The sequence below is a fragment of the Dipodomys merriami genome, unplaced genomic scaffold, assembly GCF_024711535.1.
Source record: "Dipodomys merriami isolate MVZ:Mamm:240054 unplaced genomic scaffold, mDipMer1.0.p SCAF_28, whole genome shotgun sequence".
Classification (NCBI taxonomy): domain Eukaryota; kingdom Metazoa; phylum Chordata; class Mammalia; order Rodentia; family Heteromyidae; genus Dipodomys; species Dipodomys merriami.
Window position 1 is genome coordinate 819829 of NW_027204270.1, and position 13366 is coordinate 833194.

The 13366-nt window shown below is 54.1% G+C and overlaps 1 protein-coding gene and 1 long non-coding RNA gene across 10 annotated transcripts in view; one reads left to right on the plus strand and one right to left on the minus strand.

Annotated features, from left to right (window-relative positions):
• The window catches only part of LOC138838045 (cilia- and flagella-associated protein 74-like), a 47515-nt gene that overhangs the window by 10678 nt on the left and 23471 nt on the right, over positions 1 to 13366 (minus strand). For all 9 annotated transcript variants that reach the window (XM_070037062.1, XM_070037066.1, XM_070037065.1 and 6 more), the window contains 9 exons: positions 13137 to 13223; positions 12435 to 12564; positions 11194 to 11264; positions 10757 to 10879; positions 5863 to 5984; positions 4316 to 4444; positions 1636 to 1723; positions 986 to 1159; positions 176 to 309 (listed from right to left, as the gene is read on the minus strand). In XM_070037062.1, coding sequence (XP_069893163.1) covers positions 176 to 309; positions 986 to 1159; positions 1636 to 1723; positions 4316 to 4444; positions 5863 to 5984; positions 10757 to 10879; positions 11194 to 11264; positions 12435 to 12564; positions 13137 to 13223 — 1058 coding nt within the window. The remainder of the gene's footprint in view (positions 1 to 175; positions 310 to 985; positions 1160 to 1635; positions 1724 to 4315; positions 4445 to 5862; positions 5985 to 10756; positions 10880 to 11193; positions 11265 to 12434; positions 12565 to 13136; positions 13224 to 13366) is intronic.
• On the plus strand, positions 6156 to 8663 carry LOC138838082 (uncharacterized). The gene is made up of 3 exons (XR_011375552.1): positions 6156 to 6238; positions 6379 to 6499; positions 8266 to 8663. It is a non-coding gene; the product is annotated as an uncharacterized lncRNA (long non-coding RNA).

Genomic DNA, 13366 nt, shown 5'->3' on the forward strand with positions numbered 1-13366 from the left:
CACCTAGTTCCGCTCCACCCTGCTCTGTGGTCAGCCTGGTGAGATCCAGGGCAAGTGGGGGGAGGGGGGGAGGGGGAGGGAGTAGGTGGGTGGGGGCAGGCCAGGGAGGAGGGGGAAAGGCTGCCTCTTCAGAGCAGGACCACGTCCCCACGTCCTCTCTGCCTCACAGGTTTACCTGTTTATCTCAGATTTGCAGACCAGTTCGAAGTTGTACTCTCTGGCCTTGGCAGGCTGGAAGATCACATCAAATTGCAAAGTCTCCAGTGGCATGATTGTCCCAAACCCATCGTTGGGCTGGATATCCACAAACTAGGAAATTGGAACCATCAGCACCAAAGTTAAAAGCCGCATGCCCCAGGGAAGTGGCATGGCTCTGAGGGCCAGTGTGCGCTGCTGTGGCAGGGTATGCCGCTGGTCCCAGGACTCAGAGCTGGGGAAGGAGGGCGCTCTTTGAGCCAGCCCAGGCTACACAGCGAGACTCTCTCAACCTTGTCCCCTCAAGGAGCTAAATGAGTATACGTGTGGCAGTCCTGGGTGTTACTGTGTGTGGGAAAATGTGTGTGTGGGTGGGTGAGTGGAGGGTGGACGAGTGCGAGCGTGTGTGTGTGTGTGTGTGTGGTGTGCCAGTGGGAGTGTGAGAGTGAGTGTTGGTGAGTTGTATGTGTGTGTGTGTGTGCCAGTGGGAGAGTAGGCGAGTGCGTGTGCAAGTGTGTGTGCCAGTGTATGTGTGTGTGTGTGCGTGCGTGTGTTCCAGTGGAAGGATGGGTGAGTGCACGTGTAGGTGAGCGGTATGGGGTGGACGTGTGCAGAGAGCATGGGCCTGGGCGTCCTCTGTGGGGTCCAGGCATGGCAAGTACTGAAGGCAGGAAGGGAGGGAGCTGGAAGGGGTGAGGGAGGGGGAGGCCGCAGCCATGTGGACAGTGAGGGAGTGGCAGGGCCCAGTGTCTGTGTCCTGCCTGACGCCCAGCGCCCCACCCCAGCGCACCTTGGGGAGGCCGACGAAGCCGAACATCTGGGGCAGCAGTGAGTGGTTGCTGAGGTTGATTTCCGTCCTGATGGCCTCATAGACGGTGCAGTAGCCAAAGTCCACCTCCGAGGGGTTGAGTTCCAGGTCCGACGTGGTGACGACGGCTTGGACAGTGAACTCCACGGGTTTTATCTGAGGTGCAAAGGGCCGCATGTGCTCCCCTAGCCTCTGAGCTGGACACAAGATCTCTCAAGGATACACCGGCGTCCTGCCGCCTCACATGAGCCTCCCGACCAGCTGCTTGGGCTGCAGGGTGGCAGAGGGAGGAGCAGGCAGCCACCCAGGGACAAGCTGAGTGTGCAGTGTGTGTGGTGTATCTGTGCACACATCAGTGTGCATCAGGGCAGCGAGGCACGTGTCCATGTGCATGTGTCCATGTGCTTGCCGTGTGCAGATGAGGTGTGGAGGCCCCTGGCAGGCTGGGAACAGAGGCCTCCTCTGGCCCTTTCCCACCACACAGGAGCGGTGTGGACAAAAACCCAAGCTTTTTGGATAGCCCACCGGGAAGTGAGTGATGGGGAAGTCCTTTCCGGAGCCCACGTGGGATGCAGGGCCTTGCCTTCGTCCCCCAGGGTGCCCATGATTCATGGGCAGTACCCTGTACAGACCTGGTCGGCGACCCGGATCGTCATTGGAGCCTCCAGAACTCGGCTGTCCTTGTCAAAATACTTCCCTGCATCTTCTGGAAGGGAGAGTCTGCAACAGGCAGGTGGGCCTGACTGTATTTCCGTAGGTATTTTGCCCACTGACCTCAAATTGGTGCTGTTAAACCATGTAGGAGCCAGGTGCTAGTGGTTCACACCTGTCATCCTAGCTACTCAGGAGGCTGAGATCTGAGGATTGCAGTTTGAAGCCAATCTAGGCAGTAAAGTCTGCAAGACTTTTTTTTTGTCGGTCGTGGGGGCTTGATCTCTGGGTTTGGGGGCTGTCCCTGCGCTCTTCAGCTCAATGTAAGCGCTCTACCACTCAAACCACAGCACCACTTCTGGTTTTTCTAGTGATTTTATTGGAGATAAGATTCTCATGGACTTCCCTGCCTGAGCTGGCTTTGAACCTTGACCCTCACATCTCAGCCTCCTGAGTAGCTAGGATTACAGGCATGAGCCACTAGCACCCAGCTGTGAGACTCTTATCTATACTTAACCACTAAAAAGCTGGAAGTAGAGCTGTGGCTCATTGCAGTAAAGTACCAAAAAAGCTGAGGGGAAGTGCCCAGTCCCTGAGTTCTAGCCCCAGGACCAGCACATGCATGCATATGCACGCACACACACACACACACACACACACACACACACACACAGAGGAACTGTGCAGTGGGTAGCATGGAGGAGCTCTGAGATTCAGGTGACACCAATGCTGCTGCTACCATGCAGATCCTGTGGCTAACTCGGAAGCACTTCAGGCTCTGAAGCCTCAAGATGCCTCATCTTGGTGAGCAGCAAGTCCCCGTTGCTCTAAGTGGAATGGACATATTTCTGAGCAGCGGCATTTAAATAAAGGTCAGTGGTTGTGTTTTATTTTATTTATTTTATTTTTATTTTTTTGTCGGTCGTGGGGCCTGAACTCTGGGCCTGGGCATTGTCCCTGAACTCTTCAGCTCAAAACCAACACTCTACCACTTGAGCCACAGCGCCACTTCCAGCTTTTTCTGCTTATGTGGTGCTGAGGAATTGAACCCAGGGCCTTATGCATGCAAGGCAAGTGCTCCACCACTGAGCCACCTTCCCAGCTCCAGTGGTTGTGTTTTAAATGAATAAAGACACTCACTTATAAGAACCTTTAAGGTGCCTTTGATAATCTTAGCTAATCAGTAGGCAGAAACCAGGAGGATCATAATTCAAGGCCAGCCTGGACAAAATTAGTGAGAGCTCATTTCAGTCACAAACTCTCATCCCAGCTAGGAGGTAGGAAGATCATGATTCAGGCTGACCCAGGCAAAAACATGAGACCCTATATGTAAAAGAAAGCAAAAGGGGGTTGGGAAGGTGGCTCAGTGGTAGAGTGCTTGCCTTGCATGCATGAGGCCCTGGGTTCGATTCCTCAGTACCACATAAGCAGAAAAAGCTGGAAGTGGCTCAAGTGGTAGAGCGCTAGCCTTGAGCTGAAGAGCTGAGGGACAGTGCCCAGGCCCAGAGTTCAGGCCCACGACAAAAAAAAAAAGAAAGCAAAAGGACTAGGGGCATGCCTAACAAATAGGAGGCTGTGAGTTCACTCAGCTAGGTAACAGAAAGTTAGGTAGACAGAAAGATAGATGGATGATAGTGATAGAAGAGAGATGATAGATTATATAGACAATAAATTAAATATAGATGGGAGATAGATATAGAAGATAGACAGATAATAGGTAGATGATATAGATGATAGACAAATAGATGGTTGAACAACAAAGGTCTTGGAACAGGAAGTATAAAATTCAGCAGAGAGTTAGGTGTCAGTGGCTCACACCTATAATCCTAGTTACTCAGGAGTCTGAGATGAGGATTGCAGTTCAAAGCCAGTCCAAGCAAGAAAGTCCATGAGACTCTTTTTTTTTTTTTTTTTTTTTTGGGTCCAGTCATGGGGCCTGAACTCTGGGCCTGGGCGCTGTCCCTCAGCTCTTCAGCTCAAGGCTAGCACTCCACCACCTGAGCCACAGCGCCACTTCCGGCTTTTTTCTTATGTGGTGCTGAAGAATTGAACCCAGGGCCTCGAGCATGCAAGGCAAGTGCTCTACCACTGAGCCACCTTCCCAGCCCAAGTCCATGAGACTCTTATCTCCAATTAATCACCAGAAAATCAGAAATGGCACTGTGGCTCAAGTGATAGAGTGTTTGCCTTGGGCTAAAGAGCTCAGGGACAGCGCCCAGGCTCAGTTCAAGCCCCACGACCACCACCACCAACAAAAAAAGTCAGAGCAGAGGAAAAGAAATCTTAAGTGTACAACATAGAACCTGGGAGTAACAAAAGACAGTCAAAGATAGTAGGCTCCCACTGTGTCCAATTGGAAGCCACACACAGACAGTGGGCTCCCACTGTGCCCAGTCAGAAGCCACATACAGCAGGCATCCACTATGTCCAATCAGAAGCCACACACAGAGCAGGTACCCACTGTGTCCAATCAGAAGCCACACACAGACAGCAGGCTCCCACTGTGTCCAATCAGAAGCCAAGGTGGGTCACATACCAATACCAGGGTCATCTTATTCTGACAGGTGGCACAGCATGGTGATGTGTGCCCTGCCAAGGGACCAGCAAGAGGAAAGCCTTGGAAGCCCCATTCCTCTATGGCCCACGCCTTTCTTAGCTCACCGAGGCAAGAATTTGAGCTGCACGGAGTAGGTTGACATGGCCTGAATGTAGCCCGTCTCAGGCAGGAGCTCCATGTGTCCTCTTAGCTCCTTGCAAACTTCAAACTTCAGGCGCAGGGCTGCTTTTGAACTGTGGGCAGGTCACAGGGCACCAGGTCAGGTGGTCACAATCGTGGCCCTGTGCACATTTAGCCCTTTGAGCCACTGAGGCATTTTTTTTTTTTTCTTGTTCATGGGGCTTGAACTCTGGGCATGGGCGCTGTCCCTCAGCTCTTCAACTCAAGTATAGCTAGCGCTCTACCACTATGAGCCACAGCGCCACTTCCAGTTTTCTGGTGGTTTATTGGAGATAAGAGTCTCACAGACTTTCCTGCCTGGGCTGGCTTTGAACCATGATCCTCAGATCTCAGCCTCCTGAGTAGCTAGGATTACAGGTGTGAGCCCACCAGTGCCTGGCTTTGATCCTCAGATCTCAGCCTCCTGAGTAGCTGGGATTACAGGTGTGAGCCCACCAGTGCCTGGCTTTGGGTCCGGTCGTGGGGCCTGAACTCTTGGCCTGGGTGCTGTCCCTCAGCTCTTCAGCTCAAGGCTAGCACTCTACCACTTGAGCCACAGCGCCACTTCCGGCTTTTTTTTTTTCTGCTTATGTGGTGCTGAGGAATCGAACCCAGGGTGTTAAGCATGAAAGGCGAGCGCTCTACCCTGGGTTTTTTTTTAAATCATGAAACAAAATTTACACGGATACATGTGCCCTGGGGAAGGATCAACACAGAGAAACTTCGCCTCAGTCCCTCTGGCCACCCACCCTGTGTGTCACCCCAGACCCCTTGGTCCCCAACCCCATATGAACAGGAAGCCGTTCACATCTTGCAAGTGGCCCTGTTGTTTACATCCTGCAAGAGACCCTGTTTGACTAAGCCCCCCAGGCTCTCCCAGATGGCTTCCTTCCCTAAGGCAGAGCCTCACCCAGGGTCTTGAAGACTTCCTGTCCCTGGGGAGGCTGCTTAGGGCTACAGCAATCCCTGGCTTTGGGGAGTAGGGTTGTGGAGCCCTGGCAGGAGTGTGGCAGCAGCTGGGGCTTGGCACAGCAGCGGCCTGGCCTGGTGCTAGCTCTGGCCTGGGTGTGGTGGCCCTGAGATGCCCACCCCAGGACTGCTGCCCATGCTGCACTGCTGGGGTCATCTGTGTCTGGATGACCTCAGAGAGCAGACCTTGCTCGTGTCCTGTGCTGCTGTTCCATGTGTGTGTAGTCCTGAGTGAGAGTGTGTTTACTGAAACAACTTCCATGGAGGCAGAGCCACAGGGGACCTCCCCTGGCTCGGGCCAAGCCATGTGCAGGGATGCTTCCTTCTTCCCTCGAAGCCTCTCTTTCTTGCCCTCCCTGGTCCCATTCCCAAGGCCCTGGTATTCCTTAGCTTCCTTCCTCTGTCTCCAAATCTGCCCTCCTTCACCCTCATTCCTCCCACGATAGTGCTGGGTCACCCAGGATGACCTCCTTCAGGGGCCCGCTTGGGGCGCAGTGCCCCTGCAGGCCAGCAGGGGGCTCACCGTGTGTGGACGAGGATGGAGTCCTGGTACAGCCGGTCGAACATGCAGATCTTCAGGTCCACACTGGGCCTGGGCAGCCAGACCGGCACATCCACCGCCAGGCCAACAGCTCTGAAATACAACTGAATTCCACAGGTGAATTCAACCACACAGTGGTTCGTAAGGAAAGCTGGGCGCTCTGCTGGAAGAGAGGGGGGCTTCTTAGGTTGCCTTAGTGATTGGCACTGATTATTGGAAGGTTAATAATTAAGCAAGTGGTAGTTCCAGTTCTGTGGCATTCTCCCCATCATTACCATCCACTCACACAGCTCCCTTCTCCCTGCATCTCTCTAGCTCCTCTCTCCGGACCAGATCTGGAGCCTGGACAGCTGCTTGGGTAAGAGCATTCTCTCTCTCTCTCTCTCTCTCCTCTCCTCCCTCCTCCCTTTCCTCTCATATTGGTACCAGGACTTGAACTTAGGGCCTTATGCATTGGCTCAACTTGCTTGCTCACAGCTCTACCACTTGAACCAGCAGGGCATTTTACTGGCTAATTGGGAGATGGAGCCTGTGGACTTTGTCTAAGAAGCTGACCCTTAAATCTCAGCCTCCAGAGTAGTTGGGCTTACAGGCATGAGCCAACAGCATCCAACAAGAGGTATGCTTTAATCTACTCATCCATACTTCCTAGACTGTGTGCAAATATGTGATTTATCAGAATATAATTTTTTTAAAACCTAACATATTTTCTATTCCTAATGCTTGTAAACTTACCTTATAATGCTTAGATTTTGTGCTTATAGTTTTTTTGGTTGTTGTTGGTTGTGGGGCTTGAACTCTGGGCCTGGGCTCTGTCCCTCAGCTCTTCAGCTCAAGGCTAGAACTCTACCATTTTGGGCACAGCACCACTTCTGGTTTTCTGGTGGTTAATTGGAGATAAGAGTCTCACAGACTTTCCTGCCCATGCTGCTTTGAACCATGATCCTCAGATCTCAGTCTCCTGAGTAGCTAGGATTATAGACGTGAGCTACCAGTGCTCGGCTGTGGGTAGCTTTTTATTAACTTATTGCATAACTCAGGGTTCTTTTACTTTATGATGTCTTTGATAGTCTGAATGATCTCACTTGGGGTCTGGCGCTATGGGTTATTAGGGAATCACTGGCATAGTGTGCTACTGTAAGACTGTGTCGCCAAGCATTCTGGGTAATGCCTAGTCCTTGGGAAGTTCCTGTTAAAATAAATTCCTAGGGCTGGGAATGTGGCTCAGTAGTAGAGTGCTTGCCTAGCATGCATGAAGCCCTGGGCTCCATACCTCAGTACCACATACACAGAAAAAGCCAGAAGTGGTGCTGTGACTCAAGTGGTAGAGTGCTAGCCTTGAGCAAAAGAAGCTCAGGGATAGTGCCCAGACCCTGAGTTCAAGCCCCAGGACAGGCAAAAGAAACAAGCAAACAAAAACAACAAACAAAAAAACACCTGATTCCTAGCCTGGTAAGATGGCACATGATTGTAATACTAGCTACTCAGAAAGCTGACATCTGAGGATTAGAGCCAGCCTGAGGCAGTAAAGTCCGTGAGACTTTTTTTTTTGGGGGGGGTCCGGTTGTGGGGCCTGAACTCTGGGCCTGGGCGCTGTCCCTCAGCTCTTCAGCTCAAGGCTAGCGCTCTACCACTTGAGCCACAACGCCACTTCCGGCTTTTTTCTTTTTGCTTATGTGGTGCTGAGGAATCGAACCCAGGGCCTCAGGCATGCAAGGCAAGCGCTCTACCACTGAGCCACCTTCCCAGCCCTCCATGAGACTTTTATCTCCAAATAACCACCAGAAAACCAGTAGAGCTGTGGCTCGAGTGGCAGAGCGTTTACCTTGAGCTGAAGAGCTGAGGGACAGCGTCCAGGACCAAAGTTCAATTGCTAAGGCAGATCTACATGCAGCTTGCTTCCTGTTTGCCCTGAGTGGGTGGAGGGGCGCTGCCCTGCTGTGTTCCCGCTGGGGCAGCAGTCCTGATGGACAGGGGTCAGGCCTGGATGTCCTGCTCTGAGTGTGGACCCTGGGTAATGGACAAGAACGCCACAGCAGCGCTGAGGACACTGTAAGGACTCCAGTGGCAGCTGTGCTGGCCTAGATGCTGGGGACACGCAGGGAAGCAGGGGTGATGCTTCTGGGGAGAGGGTGGAGGACCTTCCTCCTCCAGCCCACCCCTGTCCTCCTGCCACAGGGCAGGTAACGAACATCAGCTGAGGCAGAGAAGGTGACAAAGTGCAACAATGTGCGGCCAGGGAGAGGGGAGAGGAGGCCTGTCAATTACAGTGCAGTCCAGCCCATGCCAGCCGGGTGACAGATAAAACCTGGCTGCTGGAAAGAGGATGTCATCGTCGTCATTATCATCATCATCATCATCATCATCTACTATTATTACTTAAAGGGTGACCATGAGCTAGGCATGGTGGAGTACACCTGTAATCTCAGGAGGCTGGGTAAGGAAGATCTCCAATTTGAGACTAGCCTGTGCTACACAGTAAGACCTCAGGATGGAGGAAGGGCACAACTCAGAGGAAGAAGCAAAGAGGAACCTTCAGCACTGATGCACAAGGAGCCTGTAGAACCTGTCTTCTAGAAGCAGGCATCCCAGGGGTTTGCTTTCACTGCTCAACAAAAACACTTTTTTTCACATGTACTTGTACTTAAAAATGAATTCTGACTCTGGTAAAGAAAATTTTAACAATAAAATTTGTAGATCATATTCTGATCATGATTTAATATATGAGAAGTAACAAATAACAGAGCAACTACTTGGAGGTTTAAAAAGGAAGATTTCTATCAGCTGAGTAAGAGGGAGATGGCTGGACTTCAGGCTCATGCCTGTCATTCTAGCTATTCAAGAGGCTGAGATCTGAGGATCACAGTTCAAAGCCAGTCCATGGAAGGAAAGCCCTTGAGACTCTTATCTCCAATTAACAACCAAAAAACCAGAAATGGAGCTGTAGTGCAAATGGTGGAGTGCTAGCCTTGAGCACAAAAGCTCAAGGACAGCATCCAGGCCCTGAGTTCAAGTCTCAGGACCAGCATGCACGCGCGCGCGCATGCGTGTGCGCGCACACACACACACACACACACACACACACACACACACACACACACACACACACGCTAGGGCTGTGGGTGTAGCTTAGGTACAGAGAACTTGCCTGGTGTGTATAAGGCCCTGGGTTTGATTGATATCATGTTTTTGTTTTTTTTTGGTCAGTCCTGGGGCTTGAACTCTGGGCTTGGGCGCTGTCCCTCAGCTCTTCAGCTCAAAGGCTAGTGCTCTACCGCTTGAACTACAGCATTACTTCCAGTTTTCTAGTGGTTTATTGGAGATAAGAGTCTCATGGACTTTCCTTCCCAGGCTGGCTTTGAACCTCGATCCTCAGATCTCCTGAGAAGCTGGGATGAAAGGCTACAGGTGCCAGGCTGGTTAAATATTTTTTTTTTAAAAAAAGGAAAAAGGGCTGGGAAGGTGGCTCAGTGGTAGAGCGCTTGCCTTCCATGCCTGAGGCCCTGGATTTGATTCCTCAGCATCACATAAGCAAAAAGAAAAAAGCCAGAAGTGGCGCTGTGGCTCAAGTGGTAGGGCACTAGCCTTGATCTGAAGAGCTGAGGGACAGTGCTCAGGCCCAGAGTTCAGACCCCACAACCGGACCAACAAAATAAAAAATAAAAAAAGGAAAAAAAAGAGAGAAGGGCTCTGTCTGCATGGTGTACACTTGTGTTATGTGTTTACACACAGATGTACATCCATGTGTACATACTTGCATGTATGGGCCTATGTGTGTCTGTGTACATGTGCACGTGCCATGCTTGTGTGCACTGATGCAGGTAATAGGCAAATTGTGAGCTATGGCTGTGGGCAGCAGCCAAATGTGGCTACAGCTGGAGCCCTCCCTCCCAGGACAGGTGGAGTCCTCCCTCACGGGGGACAGGTGGAGTCCTCCCTCCCAGGACAGGTGGAGTCCTCCCTCCCAGGACAGGTGGAGTCCTCCCTCCCAGGACAGGTGGAGTCCTCCCTCCCAGGACAGGTGGAGTCCTCCCTCACAGGACAGGTGGAGTCCTCCCTCACAGGACAGCTGGAGCCCTCCCTCACGGGGGACAGGTGGAGTCCTCCCTCCCAGGACAGCTGGAGCCCTCCCTCACGGGGGACAGGTGGAGTCCTCCCTCACAGGACAGCTGGAGTCTCCCTCACAGGACAGGTGGAGTCCTCCCTCACAGGACAGGTGGAGTCCTCCCTCACAGGACAGGTGGAGTCTTCCCTCCCAGGACAGGTGGAGTCCTCCCTCACGGGGGACAGGTGGAGTCCTCCCTCCCAGGGACAGGTGGAGTCTTCCCTCCCAGGACAGCTGGAGCCCTCCCTTACGGGGGACAGGGCTGGAGTCTCCCTCACAGGACAGGTGGAGTCTTCCCTCCCAGGACAGGTGGAGTCCTCCCTCACGGGGGACAGGGCTGGAGTCCTCCCTCACAGGACAGGTGGAGTCCTCCCTCACAGGACAGCTGGACTCTCCCTCACAGGACAGGTGGAGTCCTCCCTCACAGGGGACAGGTGGAGTCTCCCTCACAGGACAGGTGGAGTCCTCCCTCACAGGACAGCTGGAGTCCTCCCTCCCAGGGACAGGGACAGGTGGAGTCCTCCCTCCCAGGGACAGGGACAGGTGGAGTCCTCCCTCCCAGGACAGGTGGAGTCCTCCCTCACGGGGGACAGCTGGAGTCCTCCCTCCCAGGACAGGTGGAGTCCTCCCTCACAGGACAGGTGGAGTCCTCCCTCACGGGGGACAGGGCTGGAGTCTCCCTCACAGGACAGGTGGAGTCCTCCCTCACGGGGGACAGGGCTGGAGTCTCCCTCACAGGACAGGCCTCTCCGCCAGTAGCACAGTACTCACCGTGGGTGACTGTGGGTTCTTAAATGCGACCTTGAACCTGGCCTCCACCTGTCCCGGGATGGTGGGGGTGAAGATGATGGGCACTCTGATGGAGCTGAATGGGCCGATTTCCCCCTCGGTCAACTGCACAGTGGGGGCAGAGCCATGGGTTAGCAGGTGGCATCATGCTGACCGCCAGGACGGCCACTTTGCAGCAAGGGTTGGTCCCTGACTGGGCCTGGTCACACACAAGCCCTGGCCCCGAGGCCTGCTGGGGTCTGGCCAGGGACGGCCCGCTACCAGCTGCACCCAGGAAACTGTCCTGTTCTGAGTCTGCCCAGCTCCCCTGGGGAAGGAGCTGCTAGGGTGCTGGCTGGGGTCTGCCTGGGTCTAGCCCATCAGAGGGAGGGCCAGTGGACAAGGAGGGGCAGCGGGGCAGGCGTGGGCACTGGGCCGACCTCCCCCAGCGTGATCTCCATCTGCTCCTCATTCGGACCAGCACCATTGGCCACAGGAGGCACCTCAGCTTCTGGAAGACAAAATGAGATACTAGAAATAAATCCAAATAGACTGCCTGACTGCATAACAAAGGAAGATGGTGGAAGGCCCATGAGCTGAACGGGGCACTGCTGAGAAGGGCGAGGTGCTTTGGATGCCCAGATTGTGGGGGAGACTTGACAGGTCAGCATGGCGACTCTCCAAAGCTACACACTCACACTCGCACAGGCTTTCCTTCCCCTGGAAATCAAGCAGCAGCTTCTAAAGTGTATATGGAAGCGTGTGGTCTACCACAAGCGAGATGGTGGCATAAGGATTGAAGAGGAGGCCCAGAGACCCGGTGACCAAGGCCCTGCCAGTAATCCTGGCTACTCAGGAGGTGGGAGTAGAAAAACTGCAGTTTCAGGCTAGCCCTCGCAAAACCGTTTGCAGGAGCCTATCTCAGAAATAACCAGGGTGCCGGGCACTAGTGGCTCACACCTGTAATCCTAGCTGCTCAGGAAGCTGAGATCTGAGGATGGCAGTTCAAAGACAGCCCTGGCAGGAAAGTCCGTAAGACTCTTACCTCCAATAAACCACTCAGAAAACTGGAAGTGGCACTGTGGTTCATGTGGTAGAGCCCTAGCCTTGAGCTGAAGAGCTGAGGGACAGTGCCCAGGCCTCGAGTTCAAGCCCCATGACTGACAGAAAAAAAAAAAAAAGTCTCACAGACTTCCCTGGCTAGCCTGGCTTTGAACTGCGATCCTCAGCTCTCAGTCTCCCGAGTAGCTAGGATTACAGGCCTGAGCCACCAGCGCTGCCGGGCTGTTGGTTTTCTTTACAGTGTTATTTTCCAGTACTGGGGACTGAATGCAGGGCCTTGCGCATGCTCAGCAAGCCCTGTGCACGTCAATCCACCCCATGCTCCACACACACGAGCGTACAGATGTTTCCTGTGTTTACTATCAGGTGAAGCTGAAGCCTGGAGAAGGCTCCCAGAAGCCCTGCCCAGCTCTGCTGCGGACTCCTGGTTCTCCAGAGGTGGCGGGGTGAGGGGTCCAGGGGGGGTGCAGGGCATGCCTGGAGGCTGTCCTGCCCATATCAGTGCTCTGAGCCAGTCCAGCACCCTGCTGTGCCAAATTCCCCCGCTGCTGCTCGGAATCAAGGCAGGAGGGGCTTTGGGGGTGCGCAGTGCCCGCCCTCCGGCTGCCTGGGCCCTCACCATCTTGCTTCTCTGGGTCCCACCGGCTCGGGAGGTCTGCCACGGACTCAAAGCCCTCAAAGGGTGTCTCAGAGAAACTGGTGATGATCTTCTCGTAGATGCTTTTGTCCTCGAAGGTGAAGAGGCTGCTCTGAAAGGGAACTTGGCATTCTCACCGCCTTCCCCTGGCCCGGAGGCCATCACAGCTGTGTCTGGCCCGCTTCTGGTCCCTGCACCTTTCCTTGCGTCTTGCTCTGCCCCTTTGCCTCTGAGTCTGGATCTTACTGGCTCCTCCTCAGCCCCAGCGAGGTGGACCTAACCTGGCACCTTCCTGCTCACCCCTCATCTGCCCTAACCACAGAAACCCATCTGCCCTTTCCCTACTACCCTCAGCTATGGGGCCACACACGTCAGCGCCATGTGTCCTCCCCTGGGGTTTTTTCTGGCTGCCACATGACTGAGGGCCAGAGCCCTGGCTTCTCGTGGCTTGTGAGTGGAGTCCACACCCTCCCCCAATTCACTGGAAGGCAGAGGCCTCACTCTGAGGGGCTCTCCTAGGCTGCAACCAGGCACCCACGGCCCTGCACAGCCCTTCCTGAGAGTGACATCAAGTCCCTGACTGCTTTGGTGTCACTGCAGGTCTGGCCAGGGCAAGGCAGGCTGCAGTGTCTCCCAGACTCTTAGCTCCTGGGGTCCCCCTGTTTCCCCCACACCGTCACATGCCTGAGAAGGGACAATGCCGTGATCCACCGTTCCGGAGGCCATGGACCTCAATGTCCCCCTCATGTTCTCCGGTCTCTTCTGCTCCTCCTGTGGGGTAGTCAGCACCCTCATAGCCCACTTCACGTGTGGGACCCCGACTTGGTGCCCTGCCCTCACCAGGCAGAGACATGGGGCCCAGCTGACCCTGGGCCTAGGCAGCCACAGCATTGGGCAACGGCCCGCAGTGGCCT